Source organism: Myotis daubentonii, chromosome 2 (assembly GCF_963259705.1).
Source record: "Myotis daubentonii chromosome 2, mMyoDau2.1, whole genome shotgun sequence".
NCBI classification, from domain to species: domain Eukaryota; kingdom Metazoa; phylum Chordata; class Mammalia; order Chiroptera; family Vespertilionidae; genus Myotis; species Myotis daubentonii.
In genome coordinates this window covers 44,480,315-44,492,870 of record NC_081841.1, presented here as the reverse complement: position 1 = coordinate 44,492,870, position 12,556 = coordinate 44,480,315, and the positions used below count along the sequence as shown (strand labels likewise).

The following is a 12,556-nucleotide window of genomic DNA, read 5'->3' as shown; positions in this document are numbered from 1 at the left end:
TATCATAACCCCATTTGTAAACCTGATTTGTGTCCCTCTTTCACATGATTAACCTTAAGAGCCAACACCTGGAAATGAAATTAATGGAATTTTTCTATCAGATTTAATTCATGCATGGTTTCATGTGTAGCCTAAAAGGAGGTATTTTGGCAGACCAAACAGTCACGTTTACGTGTCATTAGGAAGAGCAAATACCATATAGTCATATACATGCCTTCGTAAGGGATATTTATGAGATATTTTTATTATTTTAACCTTTTGCAAGGGCAAGAACATGCTCACCAGTCAACTGCAGTTGTATGATGTGCCAGGAGACAGTGATAGGCTTAAGAATATATTTTGGGTCTGCTGACCAATACAGGTCATTTTAAAAAAGAAAAAAGGTAAGAATCCAAAATCAAGTTTTTTTGTTAGTAAAGAAAAACAGTAGCCAGTGGTAAAGCATCTCTTACCTCAACCTGGTAGGTGGAGGTCATGCTATATAACTTTTATTTTTTTTATTTTTTAAAACTATTTTTTTTTATTTCATAATAAATAATAGGGAGAGATTGATAGGAACATCAATGATGAGAGAGAATCATTGATCCGCTGCCTCCTGCACGCTCCCGCAGCCCGGGCATGTGCCCTGACTAGGAATTGAACTGTGACTTCCTGGTTCATAGGTCAATGCTCAACCACTGAGTCACGCCAGCTGGGCCTTTTATTTTTCTAATGTTTATGTTTTGGTCAGCTCTGAGAACTTTCTAATAAATGTAGTGATTTGTTATTTTGTGTAATTATCTGCTGACACAAAGGAAAAAGAAAGAGGCTTTCTCCAAAGAATCAACTGAAGCAACAGTGCATAAGGCCATTGAATTTTTATAATCCTTTTAACTACCTTCTCCTCGAAGTCCCTCTCTGGGCAGCGTGGACGGTCTCCCATCCAGTGATGTCCTTTTGGGTGCCTGCAGTGCAGTCCAGTGGCTGGTTCACCAAAGGAAAGGGAGTGGGGCAACAGCTCCAGCTTCGGGAGGCAGTGTGGGGCTGAGGGCTTTGAGATCACAGGCCCCGTTCTAAGGGTGCTGCCAATGACCTTACTGACCTTGGACAGCTGACCTGTGGCGAATCACTCTGAGGCCGGCTCCTCCTCTGTTAACAAGATACACCCTGATTGGGTTGCTTGATGTGGAGATTAAATGCCATAACACTAACAGGCAAGGCCAAGAGAACTGTGTTAGCTGTCAGAGCGCCAACAAATGAAACCAAAAGCCGTGCCTGTGATACAGTGACTGTCACTCAGGTCCCTTCAGTTGGTCTCTCCAGGCAGTCGAGGAATGCAGTGCTCGGTGTGGGTTGTGGAAAGGCCGGGAGGGTGTGTGCGAGTTGCAGGCCTGAGATGTGGCAGCACATCCAGATGATTGGGAGGTGGGGGGTTGTGGCCTGCAGTGCAGAAGTTGATTTACCTTGATTAGGATAGACATTTATGTACCTTCGCCACAAAAGACTAATCAAGGAACACAGCCCTCCTTGGCAATCTGCACCTCTGTGTTACCTTAGAAAATCCATGGTTTATCTTCATTTGTGGTGTTTTCTCTTGTCTTAGAAGATCATGACACTTAATTTTTAGGTTTTATTTAATATTTATGTTCTTTGTAAGTTTGTGCAGAGTAGATACCTTAGTGTCTTCCTCCTAGGCCAGATGTGTCAAGGGACAAATAGGTATATTTCATGATTCAGGTGAAATTGCATTGCAGATACCCCTTCTCCTGGGGAGGTGTTTGAGTTACTAATTAAATTCTTAACCTCTAGTTTGGGACATATGGAAGCTTTTGTTTGTTAGTGGGGGGGGTGTGGTGTGTGTGTGTGTGTGTGTTTAAACGAAAGCAAAACACTAAATCCAAGAAATGTTCTGTCATTAACACATTCTTTTTTATTGAGGAGTAAGTGCAACGCCCCCGTGTTTAGAAAGCCTTTCCTAAGTCAAGACATGAATGAGTTGCACCTGTGTGAAATGATGACTGTTTAAGAGGTCATAACCTCCCGGTGGTGGTGTAGGAAATGAGGTCATCTTTACTTTTTGTTCAGGGTGAATGAAAGTTAAATTTATTAGTTGGAATAATATCTACTGTGTGGCTTTGCTCCTGCTGCTGGGAAAGATCACAGCCATTGGGTGTTTGGCCTTCCATTTGTGTCCTTTGACGTATAAAAGAAAAACCGTACATTTTCATAATCATAGGTTTTAGTAGGTAACCTAACATGGTAAGTATTTGGAGTTGCGTTGAGATAATCACTGATAAGTGACTCAGTTTCAGTCTGGAAGTGTTGAGGTTTTTCCTACCTGTTTAAGCAAACAAGGGAATTTTTTAAGGCAGAATAATTTTTGGAAGTCTGATATAGCAGGCACATAGTCTAGACCAGTAGTCGACAAACTGCGGCTCGCGAGCCACATGCGGCTCTTTGGCCCCTGGAGTGAGGCCACGAAGTTTCAATCGCACTGTACGTGGTATTTTGTGGAAGAGCCACACTCAAGGGGCCACAGTTTGCAGACCACTTTGTTGTGGCCTCACCCCATAACAAAGAAACAGAATTTCCAGAGGATGAGGCCCAGAAATCAGGATTTTAAAAGATTCCCAGGTGATTCTAATGTGCAGCCAAGGTTGAAAACCACTGGCTTTTATTTTAGCTATGTGACCTTGGGCAAGTCACTTAACTTCCTTGAGCCTTGTTTTCTCTAAACTTGGGTTGGGCTAATTATCTAATTTTTTTTTATAGAGGGAAAGGGGCAGTTATAAAAAGCTTCGTCTGATTCTGAAAATCTTGTATCTTTGTTTCTTCTTGGGGCCTTGGGATAAGGGATGATTTTTTAAAATCAGAAAAAAACTTACAAGGAACATACATGGTGATGACAGAGTTCCCTGGGATGTAGGCAGGGACTGTCACGGAGACACCTTTGATAGCCTTTTATCTGAGGGGACTACCTTCAGACCTGGACCTCCATCTTACTTTGCCCAATAGCAGGCTGTAGCATGTCACACATAGTAGGTGCTGCATAACGTTTCAGTGGATGCCTGCTAATAATGCAGCCCAACACTAATAGCACACTGGGTTTTATTTTAACCTCGCGCTTGGATTCAATTATTTTTTGTTGAAGGAACTCATTAATGAATGTCTGGCTGACTGCAGCCCATAGATAGTAAGGGCTTGCAGATTTAACACGCTATATAAGGATTTAACTGTGCTATTTCTACCCAATGAGTAAACTAAGTTTAGTGTCTCTCGGAACTTTATTAGAAACCTGAAACCTAAGCAATTTGGCCCAATGGACCCACACCACAGGCAGCAGTGCCTGGGTGGGAAAATCGATGAGGAAATGTGGGGAGTGGAGTGGGGTCTGGAGCCATTTTTCATGGCACATAGTGGGCAAGGTGGGAAGAGGCACAGTCCCCACACTTTTTTCAACTCATGGGACTTCACAGGGATGTTATCTGTGGGAAGTTTAATCTGATGTGTCAGGCAAGGCAATTTTCCTAAACCTTTCCAATGAGTAATTGTGTGGAGACGCACCTTCGAAGGACCACTGGGACTAAACTAATTTTGGTGGCATCTTCTGAAATGCGGAGCTGGGAGGGGGCTATTTCTGCATTATGGAGTCCTGATTTTAAGTGCCAGTGGGCCTGGGGGCGGTGAACTAGTAAATTGGGTGTTTTCTGAGAGCCCAGCTATACGTAAACAAGCATCCAATAAGAGCCATGCCTGCAGGTTTTCAATTTGCTTTTTCTTATATTGTCCACAGCAGCCACTGTTTGATGTCCTGTGACTGAGAAAACCAGCCTCTGAACGTTGCTATGCCTTTGGAGATGGAGCCCAAAATGAGCAAACTCGCCTTTGGGTGCCAGCGAAGTTCCACATCAGATGATGACTCCGGCTGTGCGCTGGAGGAGTATGCCTGGGTGCCCCCCGGACTTCGACCGGAGCAGGTGGGAACCTGGTCGTCCTGTGTTGTGTTTTTCAATGAGTTAAGATTTTTAAAGAATTTTTAACAATTTATAGAACATCTCTGCCACACTGACACGCTATACCCTCCTCAGTCCTCTCTCTCCTTTGGATGGTTTTACAGTTTTGCTTTTCAAGGTCATACTTGGTTTCTCAGTGAAAGTTTTCTTTTCCTCTTGGGCTCTTGGGTCCAGAAGCCCTAGGAGGATGCTCGGAATCCAGAGCACTGCACATGCGTTTGTTATGTGGGTTTCTGATGAGCCCCTTTGCAGAGAATGAGAGGAATTTAACCTTTTGAAAAACTTCAGTAGCAACAAAAAGGTAATAAAAGAGGCAAGTTTCCATGCCAGCTCTCAGCAGAGCTTTTGCTTTGGAAGAGAGAAAATGCAGAGCTGGGAGAAACCATCTGAAGTGTCATTGGGTGGACCTTTGATAACCTTGCACATAAAAGAATCTGTCACCACTCAGTGTGGATGGAACACTAATATCGAAGAGCTAATTTGGGGCTTTGTCTGGATTGTTATTTTAAGGAAGACGAGAACATTCTGTATGCCTATTTTTATTTTCCCAATGTCCTTATAATGATGAACTTGTTAAAAATTGCAGGTGATAAATATTATCATGTGGGCTGAGGCATAGTTTGAAATAAAAGGTGCCGACTGGGTGTGCAGTAGCTTGAGTTATGGCTGTTTCCTGTATGGTGGAAACTCTCTTGAGAATAGGGGCTCCTCATTCTTCGAGGGCCCTAGCGTCTTACCTGGCACACAGGTGTTATCAGTGTTTTTATAACTGCAGAAGCTGCTGTCGCTGATATAGTGGGGAGAGGGTGGAGTGCCGGTGCACTAGATAGGAAAGTGATATTTTGACAAACTGCTTATTAATAAAGAACCCCTGCCCTGGCCGGTTTGGCTCAGTGGATAGAGCGTCAGCCTGCGGACTGAAGGGTCCCAGATTCCGACCAAAGGCTTATGCCTGGGTTGTGGGCTCGATCCCCAGGAGGGGATGTGCAGTAGGCAGCTGATCAATGATTCTCTCTCACCATTGATGTTTTTACCTCTCTCCCTTCCTCTCTGAAATCAATAAAGAAATATATTAAAAAACAAAACAAAAAAAGAACCCCTTCTAGAAGCTTAGGGTGGGTAGGTTTTGTGAGATACTAAGGCATTGAAGCAGGACAGGCCCCCAATTCCACAATCTCCTGTCTTTCTTTCTTGAATCCCTTCTTTCTCAGCACTGTGGTACTCATGAAGGGATGCTCCTTTAAATAAAACAGAAAAAAATGGAGTTCTCCTTTCCAAGTGAACCAGGTCTAGCTCAGTATGGCTCCCCTCCAGTGTCTTTGGGGAAATTGACTCTGGTATTTAGAAAATAACACCCATGGAAGCAAAGAAAGCCGATGCTTGGAGAGAACCCGATAAGGAGAGTTTACAGAGGGTAACAAAACAGCTTTTTGTCTTTGTAACATGTAAAATTCAGAGATCAAATTCAGTGTGCTTGTGTGCTGGCGGGGTTTGGGACAGTGTCACGCAGCCTGTGTGGCCATTTGTAGCATTCACCCAGGACTCTCGCTGACCCTGGGGAATTGTGGCATTAAATGTGCATATTTTATGGCGTGTAATTTATGATGGCCCTAATTGTCACTGCAAATTACATTCCTGAAGAGGAGTTAGCAGCTGGGTGCGAGTTGGCTCAGCTGGTCTTCTCATTAGCACCAGAGGCCAAACCTTGCCCCTGCAGGGACAAGTAACTTTTTAAGATGGAGTGAGCTAAGACGCTCACCTTCGCTGTCTTTCTCTCCCTCTCTTCCTCAGATCCAGCTCTATTTTGCTTGCTTACCAGAGGAAAAGGTTCCATATGTTAACAGCCCTGGAGAGAAACATCGAATTAAACAGCTTTTGTACCAGTTGCCACCACATGATAATGAGGTAAAATAACAGGAAGAAGGCTAAGAAAATAAACACGAAGCATTGAGATGTCCCTCATAAACCCCAGCTCCTCCCATCACTTGCCTTTCTTCAGTTAAAATGTGGCCGGAGAATACAGCTTTCCATTCTTTCAGCGAGAAAAGGGTGTCAGTGCAGTCAACACAAGTTGGTTTTTATAGTGTTTGCAGCCACCCACCGACGCCCAGGGGCCTGCAGGTGCCTGAGATCGCCCCGCCCCTTCATCCAGGCTCAATGCCTCATGGTAGTTCAGGCCCAGGAGTTGACTTGAGTGCCTGCAGAAGGGAGAGCAAACGTGGCAATTAAGTTTAAACCTTTTGTAGAAAGGTTAATATGTTACATTGTTTTAGAGTCTCTGCTGACAAGAGTTGAAGTTAAACATTTCATATTTTAAGAAAAGAGTGTTCTTTTACATTGCTTTTCCCTTTTGCTAGAGGCTGTAAGGTTTTGAGTCAATGAAAGGTCAGGTGTTATTTCTAAACTGGCAATGCACGGGGGTGAGCCCTTCGTTTCTGGAAATGGAGAACTGGGGAGGCTGACACGCTCCAGTGTGGTGCTTCTGTGTTCCTTCCACGAAGGTGCGGTACTGCCAGTCTCTGAGCGAAGAGGAGAAGAAAGAACTGCAAGTGTTCAGTGCTCAGCGGAAGAAGGAAGCACTGGGAAGAGGCACCATCAAACTTCTGTCCAGAGCCGTGATGCATGCCGTGTGCGAGCAGGTAGCCCTTTCTAGAATGAGCGGCCTGTGGTGGTGATGTGGGTGGACTTAGCTGGGGGTGGGAGGGTGACAGGGCTAGCACACGTGTGGGCCCCAAAGGCCTCCAAAAACCAAGCCAAAGACAGGCAGCCTAGCTCTTTATCAAATGGGGATTCACGTTTATAACTGGCTACACTGCCGTGTATGACGGGGAGTCGGTCTGCCCTTAGGCAAACATCGGGGTCCCGGCAGGTTGGGAGGTGCTAGGGTACACCTGGTGTTCACAAAAGGCAGACGTAATGAAGACCTTCAGATCCTTACCGGCCACACTCAGCGTCAGAAATGCATCCAGCAGGAGGCTGGCTCAGGAAAACCACCCTGAATGTGCATCGGCCGAAACCCTTCTTAGGAACAGCTTACTGGGGAAGTCTGGGAGGCCTGCTCATTTCAGCTGAGAATCGCACATAATCCAGCATTAAGGAGCTACTTAATCACTTACGGGGGAGGGGGGGTGGAGAGAAAAATAAAAAGCTTTCCTGACAAATTTGGGATTTAGTGGCAAGTGGAGAGGCTGAGAATCCCGTCATCGCAGGAGGATCGTTCTTTTCTGCTTTCAGTGCGGGTTGAAGATCAACGGCGGCGAGATTGCGGTGTTCGCCTCGCGGGCGGGCCCCGGAGTGTGCTGGCACCCGTCCTGTTTTGTCTGCTTCACGTGTAACGAGCTGCTGGTGGACCTCATCTATTTTTATCAGGACGGAAAAATTCACTGTGGCAGGCACCATGCTGAACTGCTCAAACCACGGTGCTCGGCATGTGACGAGGTAAAAAAGTTCACCCCTTCACACTGGGAAAAATAAGCTCCCAGTCGGCCAATATTCCACTGTTCACATCTAAGCAAAATAAAGAGCGGGCCCAGGTGTCTGTGCATCGATAAGTGGGAGGCTCTTGATGGATGGGAGGGAAAAACAAGTGGCAAGAGGAGTGGAGCAGATGATCTCATTCCTGGGAGGGAAAGGGGGAACAAACCAAGATTGTACACTTGTTTGTATACATCCAGACACGGTACGGCAGGACATGCACTCCGTTAACAGTGGTTACCTGTGGGGCCTGTGGGAAGGGATGGTGGTGTGAAAGGAATTTTTTTCTTAAGCTTTTTATTTTAAAGTCATTTTAGATTGACAGAAGAGTTGGAGGTGTTAGAGGTCCTTAGACCCTTCTGCCGGCTTTCCCTGTTGTTAGTATCTTCCACAGCATTATGTGCATTGAAACTGAGAAGCTAATATTGCTGTTATACCATCAACCAAACTGTACACTTTGTTTAGATTTCTAGTTTTGCTACTAATGTGTCTTTTCTAGTCTAAGATCCAATCCAGAGTACCTCATTGCATATATATATATATATATATATATATATATATTTTTTTTTTTTTTCCCCTGAGTCTCCTTCACTCAGTGACAGTGAATATTCAGTTTTTTCTTCATACATTTGTTTGGGTTTTTTTTTTTTTAAGTTGTCTGTTTTTTTATCAGTAAAAAAATGATATTTGAAAGTTTTTTTTGAAACCGAAAATGAAAAGAACGGAGTCTTTAGTCTGCCGATGGCCACCAGGTCAAGCGAAGCCGCAGCTATACAGTGTAGCTCACACAGCCCAGCGTCTGGATTGCTGTAAATGTTAACTCCACAGACATTTTTATGAGTTTTCTATTAAAACACAGACCACTGAGTCATTTCAATGTGAATGTCTTCTTTGCCAGATTATGCCGATAAAATGCGATTGGGGAGCAAAATAATGACCAAATTAATGCTCTCCAATGAAGAAACGTTTCATTTTTCAATTACTGTTGACAGTCACTATGACATTGGTTTCAGGTGGACGTTTATAAAGTTTGAACAAGCACTTAGGCTCTCTTTGTTCACATTTTCAATGCCTGCTCTTGTTTTATAGCTAAAGCGAGATAGAGTAAAGCTTGGGGCTGTAAGAAACAAGGCTAGCCATCGAAGCGACGTGGCCTTGGAAATAGCTCGCCGTGATTTCCTGTCATCCTCTGCTTTCACATTCCTCTTACAGATAATTTTTGCGGATGAGTGCACGGAAGCGGAGGGGCGCCACTGGCACATGAAGCACTTCTGCTGCCTGGAGTGTGAGACGGCCCTGGGAGGGCAGAGGTACATCCTGAAGGACGGCCGCCCGTTCTGCTGTGGCTGCTTCGAGTCTCTGTATGCGGAGTACTGCGAGACCTGCGGCGAGCACATCGGTGAGCCACAGCCCCGCCGGTCTGCTCAGGCTCCTTCCCGGCAGCCTTTAGGAGGCTCCACGGTCTGTTTGGTTTTTTTTTAATTGAGGTATAATTTACATACGGTGAAATGTACAGATCTTAAATGTTTCAGTTTTATGAGTTTTGACAAATGAATATAGAATCCATTCTCGTTTGAGGGATTTGCCTTCTACAAAGTTGCCTGACTTACGGAATACCGAGCATTGCTCCTAGGGGAAATACAGGGATAGGTTCCTGCCCGCCCCTAGTCACATATATTGTTGGCTCATTAACATTGAACTTGCAGCCAGCAGCACTGTACCGTGTGACTGACTGAAGCTTATCTAACACACGTATTTTTTTCTGTAGGGCAGATCACAGCCTTCTTGTACTTAGGATCACTAGACAGCATTTCAGCACTATGCTTGAGGGCCTTTTAAATAGCAAAAGCACCCAAAAAGTACAAAAATCTAAAGAAAACATGGTATAAGTCAACCACGAATATGCCACTTGTTGAAAACATAAGAGCAGACACAAAGGCGGAGGGTCACCTTGTTTGACCTCACCTGGGAGCATATATGTTGGTCAACTCAAACTTTTCACCCCTCTGCACATGTCCAAAAATGACCTTGGAAACTGCAAGTATTGATTTGGGGGTTACAAATAAATTTTAGCAGGTAGGCAATTCGCAGATACGGACTTTGTGTGACCCACAACCCCATCAAGAAGCAGAACATTCCCATCACCCCTCTTTCCATCCCTTCCTTCTCCCTTTGTCTCAAGGTTGAACTATCGCCTGTTGTTCTATCCTTTTTCAAAACAGGTGTGGACCACGCCCAGATGACCTACGACGGGCAGCACTGGCACGCGACAGAAGCCTGCTTCTCCTGTGCCCAGTGCAAAGCCTCTCTGCTGGGGTGTCCCTTCCTCCCCAAACAAGGTCAGATCTATTGCTCAAAAACGTGCAGCCTCGGCGAAGACGTCCACGCCTCCGATTCCTCCGACTCTGCGTTTCAGTCCGCCCGGTCGAGAGACTCCAGAAGAAGTGTCCGGATGGGCAAAAGCAGCCGGTCAGCGGACCAGTGCAGACAGTCTCTCCTCTTGTCCCCTGCTCTCAACTACAAGTTCCCTGGCCTCTCCGGCAATGCCGACGACACCCTTTCCCGGAAGCTGGATGACCTGAGTCTGTCCAGGCAGGGAGCAGGTTTTGTCAATGAAGACTTTTGGAAAGGCAGAGTTGAGCACGAAACCCCAGAAGACCCCGAAGAATGGGCCGAGCATGAAGATTATATGACGCAGCTCCTCCTCAAGTTTGGTGATAAAAGCCTCTTTCAGCAGCAGCCCAACGAGATCGATATTCGAGCCAGTGAGCATTGGATATCTGATAACATGGTTAAAAATAAGGCCGAGTTAAAGCAAAATAACCAGAGCCTCGCGAGTAAAAAATACCAATCTGATATGTATTGGGCACAGTCCCAAGATGGCCTGGGAGATTCTGCGTACGGCAGCCACCCAGGCCCGGCAAGCAGCAGAAGGCTCCAGGAGCTGGATCTGGACCATGGGGCCTCAGGCTACAATCACGATCAAGCACAATGGTATGAAGATTCCCTGGAGTGCTTGTCAGACTTGAAACCGGAGCAGAGTGTCCGGGATTCTATGGATTCTTTGGCTTTGTCTAACATCACAGGTACGTAATCTAGGGATTATGCGGTGTTTGGAAAAAGAGCCACTAAAAAGTCTGTTGTGAAAATTTACCGTTCAGCGCCAGGAGGGGCTACGGTAATTAAAACTGGAGACCAAGGGAAGGAAGGAGTCTCATCCAATGCCAAACACCGTATAGCAAAACAAACATGCAAATGTGTGTGCATATATGTACACACACACATGTATATTCATACATATTCTTAATAGATATATACTCTTTTTCTTTAATATATATATTTTATTGATTTCAGAGAGGAAGGGAGAGGGAGAGAGAAATAGAAACATCAGTGATGAGAGAGAATCATTGATTAGCTACTTCCTGCACGTCCCACTGGGGATTGAGCCTGCAACCCAGGCATGGGCTCTGACCAGAAATTGAATGGTGACCTGACTCATAGGTCAACATTCAACCACTGACCCACACTGGCCAGGTTCATTACACTTATTTTAAAGAGGAAGAAACTGACTTACTTCGATAATGGAGTCTGTATTTGTGTCTGAAAGATACTGTACTCTTTGGGTTGTACTGTATAAAATTCAAGTTATTAAAATCAGTCTGCCACTTTATAAGCTCATAACATTTTTTGTATTTCCCTGCATTGCCCTGTGGCAACAGATAGATCAAAAATAGCTGAATAGTTTTTAACCCAGAATATAAAATAATTTCACTGTAATGTTTTCAAAGCACATTCCTGTCAGTTATCCATATTGTATCCTTAAAATGACCTTGAGCTGTAGAGAGTGGATATTATTGCATTTTCTAAATGAAGAACTTGAATTACCAGAGGCTAAATGCCTAACTGCACATAGGTTTTTAAAGGCAAGATCAAGCCTGGAACCCAGATTCCCTCCTGTATCTCATATTTGCAATAATTGTCTTTGGATGCAAAAATGTTACCTGGCTAATTATAGTCAGACAAATGACATCCAGTCCTTTCATAAAGGTGACATTTCCGTAATGTAGACAGGAAAGGCTTTAGCGGCTGCCCGCCGCCAGGAATGCCCCTGTGCCAGGTGCTGCAGCGGCAAGGAGGCGTGAGCCAGCGACCCCCCCCCTCCCGGTTTCTGTTGGACTTGTCAAAGGGGAGTGGAGCAGCGGTGGATGAGACTAAATTATGAAGCACCTCCTGTTTTGTTTTTAAAATTTTTTAAGATTTTTAAATTAATTTTTAGGGAGCAGGAGAGAGAGAGAAAAAAACATCAGTGTTCTCACACTGACTGGCTGCCAGCCGCATGCCCCCTACCGGGGATCAAACCTGCAACTGGGGCATGTGCCCTTTTGGTGCACAGACGACATTCCAATCAACAACCACACTGGCCAGGATTAGCATCTCCTGTGTTTCAGGTCTTATATTAGGAGTTTAACGTTTATCAAAAAATAGACATCATTTGGTACACACAAAGTGTTAGGGCTAGACATTCCTTAACAATACAGACTGAATTAGGCTCCCTTTAGAAAGCAGGAAGGTATGTAGTACCTACTAGACACCAGGCCACACCTGTCCTTACTGTCACTTCTGTCTGCTGGGTATTCATTTATCTTTACTTGCCTGGGCCCTCTTAAAAAGGGGGAACAGTATCCGTTTTGGGAAAAGTTTCAAAGTAAGACTAATCTGGAGGTGACATGTTATTTCCTGGGTTGAAGGGGAAGAAGAATGGATGGCAGTCTAGGATAGGGGCTGGCAAACTTCTTCTGTGAAGGGCTAGATAGACCTTCTGGGCCACACAGCCTCTGTTGCACATAGTCAGCACTGCCATTGTGGAAAGCAACTGTAGATAATACGTAAATGAGTAGGTGTGGCTGTGTTCCAATGAAACTCTATCCACAAATAGGCTGTGGGCCGGATGTGGCCCTTGGGCTGTGGCTTGCTGACCACAGTCTCGGTATGCAATGAAGAAAATGAGTGTAGGTGTGAGAGGAGGACAATAACAGTGGCCATGTGGATGCAAAGGAAGGGACTGATGGAGATGCTCAGGTGAAGCAATC

General features: G+C 45.0%; 1 protein-coding gene across 4 annotated transcripts in view; it reads left to right on the top strand.

Moving 5' to 3' along the window:
* The window catches only part of PRICKLE1 (prickle planar cell polarity protein 1), a 103,014-nt gene that overhangs the window by 87,676 nt on the left and 2,782 nt on the right, over positions 1-12,556 (top strand). For all 4 annotated transcript variants that reach the window (XM_059682612.1, XM_059682615.1, XM_059682613.1 and 1 more), the window contains exons 2-7: positions 3,773-3,956; positions 5,784-5,897; positions 6,494-6,631; positions 7,227-7,430; positions 8,679-8,865; positions 9,689-10,552. In XM_059682612.1, coding sequence (XP_059538595.1) covers positions 3,825-3,956; positions 5,784-5,897; positions 6,494-6,631; positions 7,227-7,430; positions 8,679-8,865; positions 9,689-10,552 — 1,639 coding nt within the window. In that variant the 5' untranslated portion in view covers positions 3,773-3,824. The remainder of the gene's footprint in view (positions 1-3,772; positions 3,957-5,783; positions 5,898-6,493; positions 6,632-7,226; positions 7,431-8,678; positions 8,866-9,688; positions 10,553-12,556) is intronic.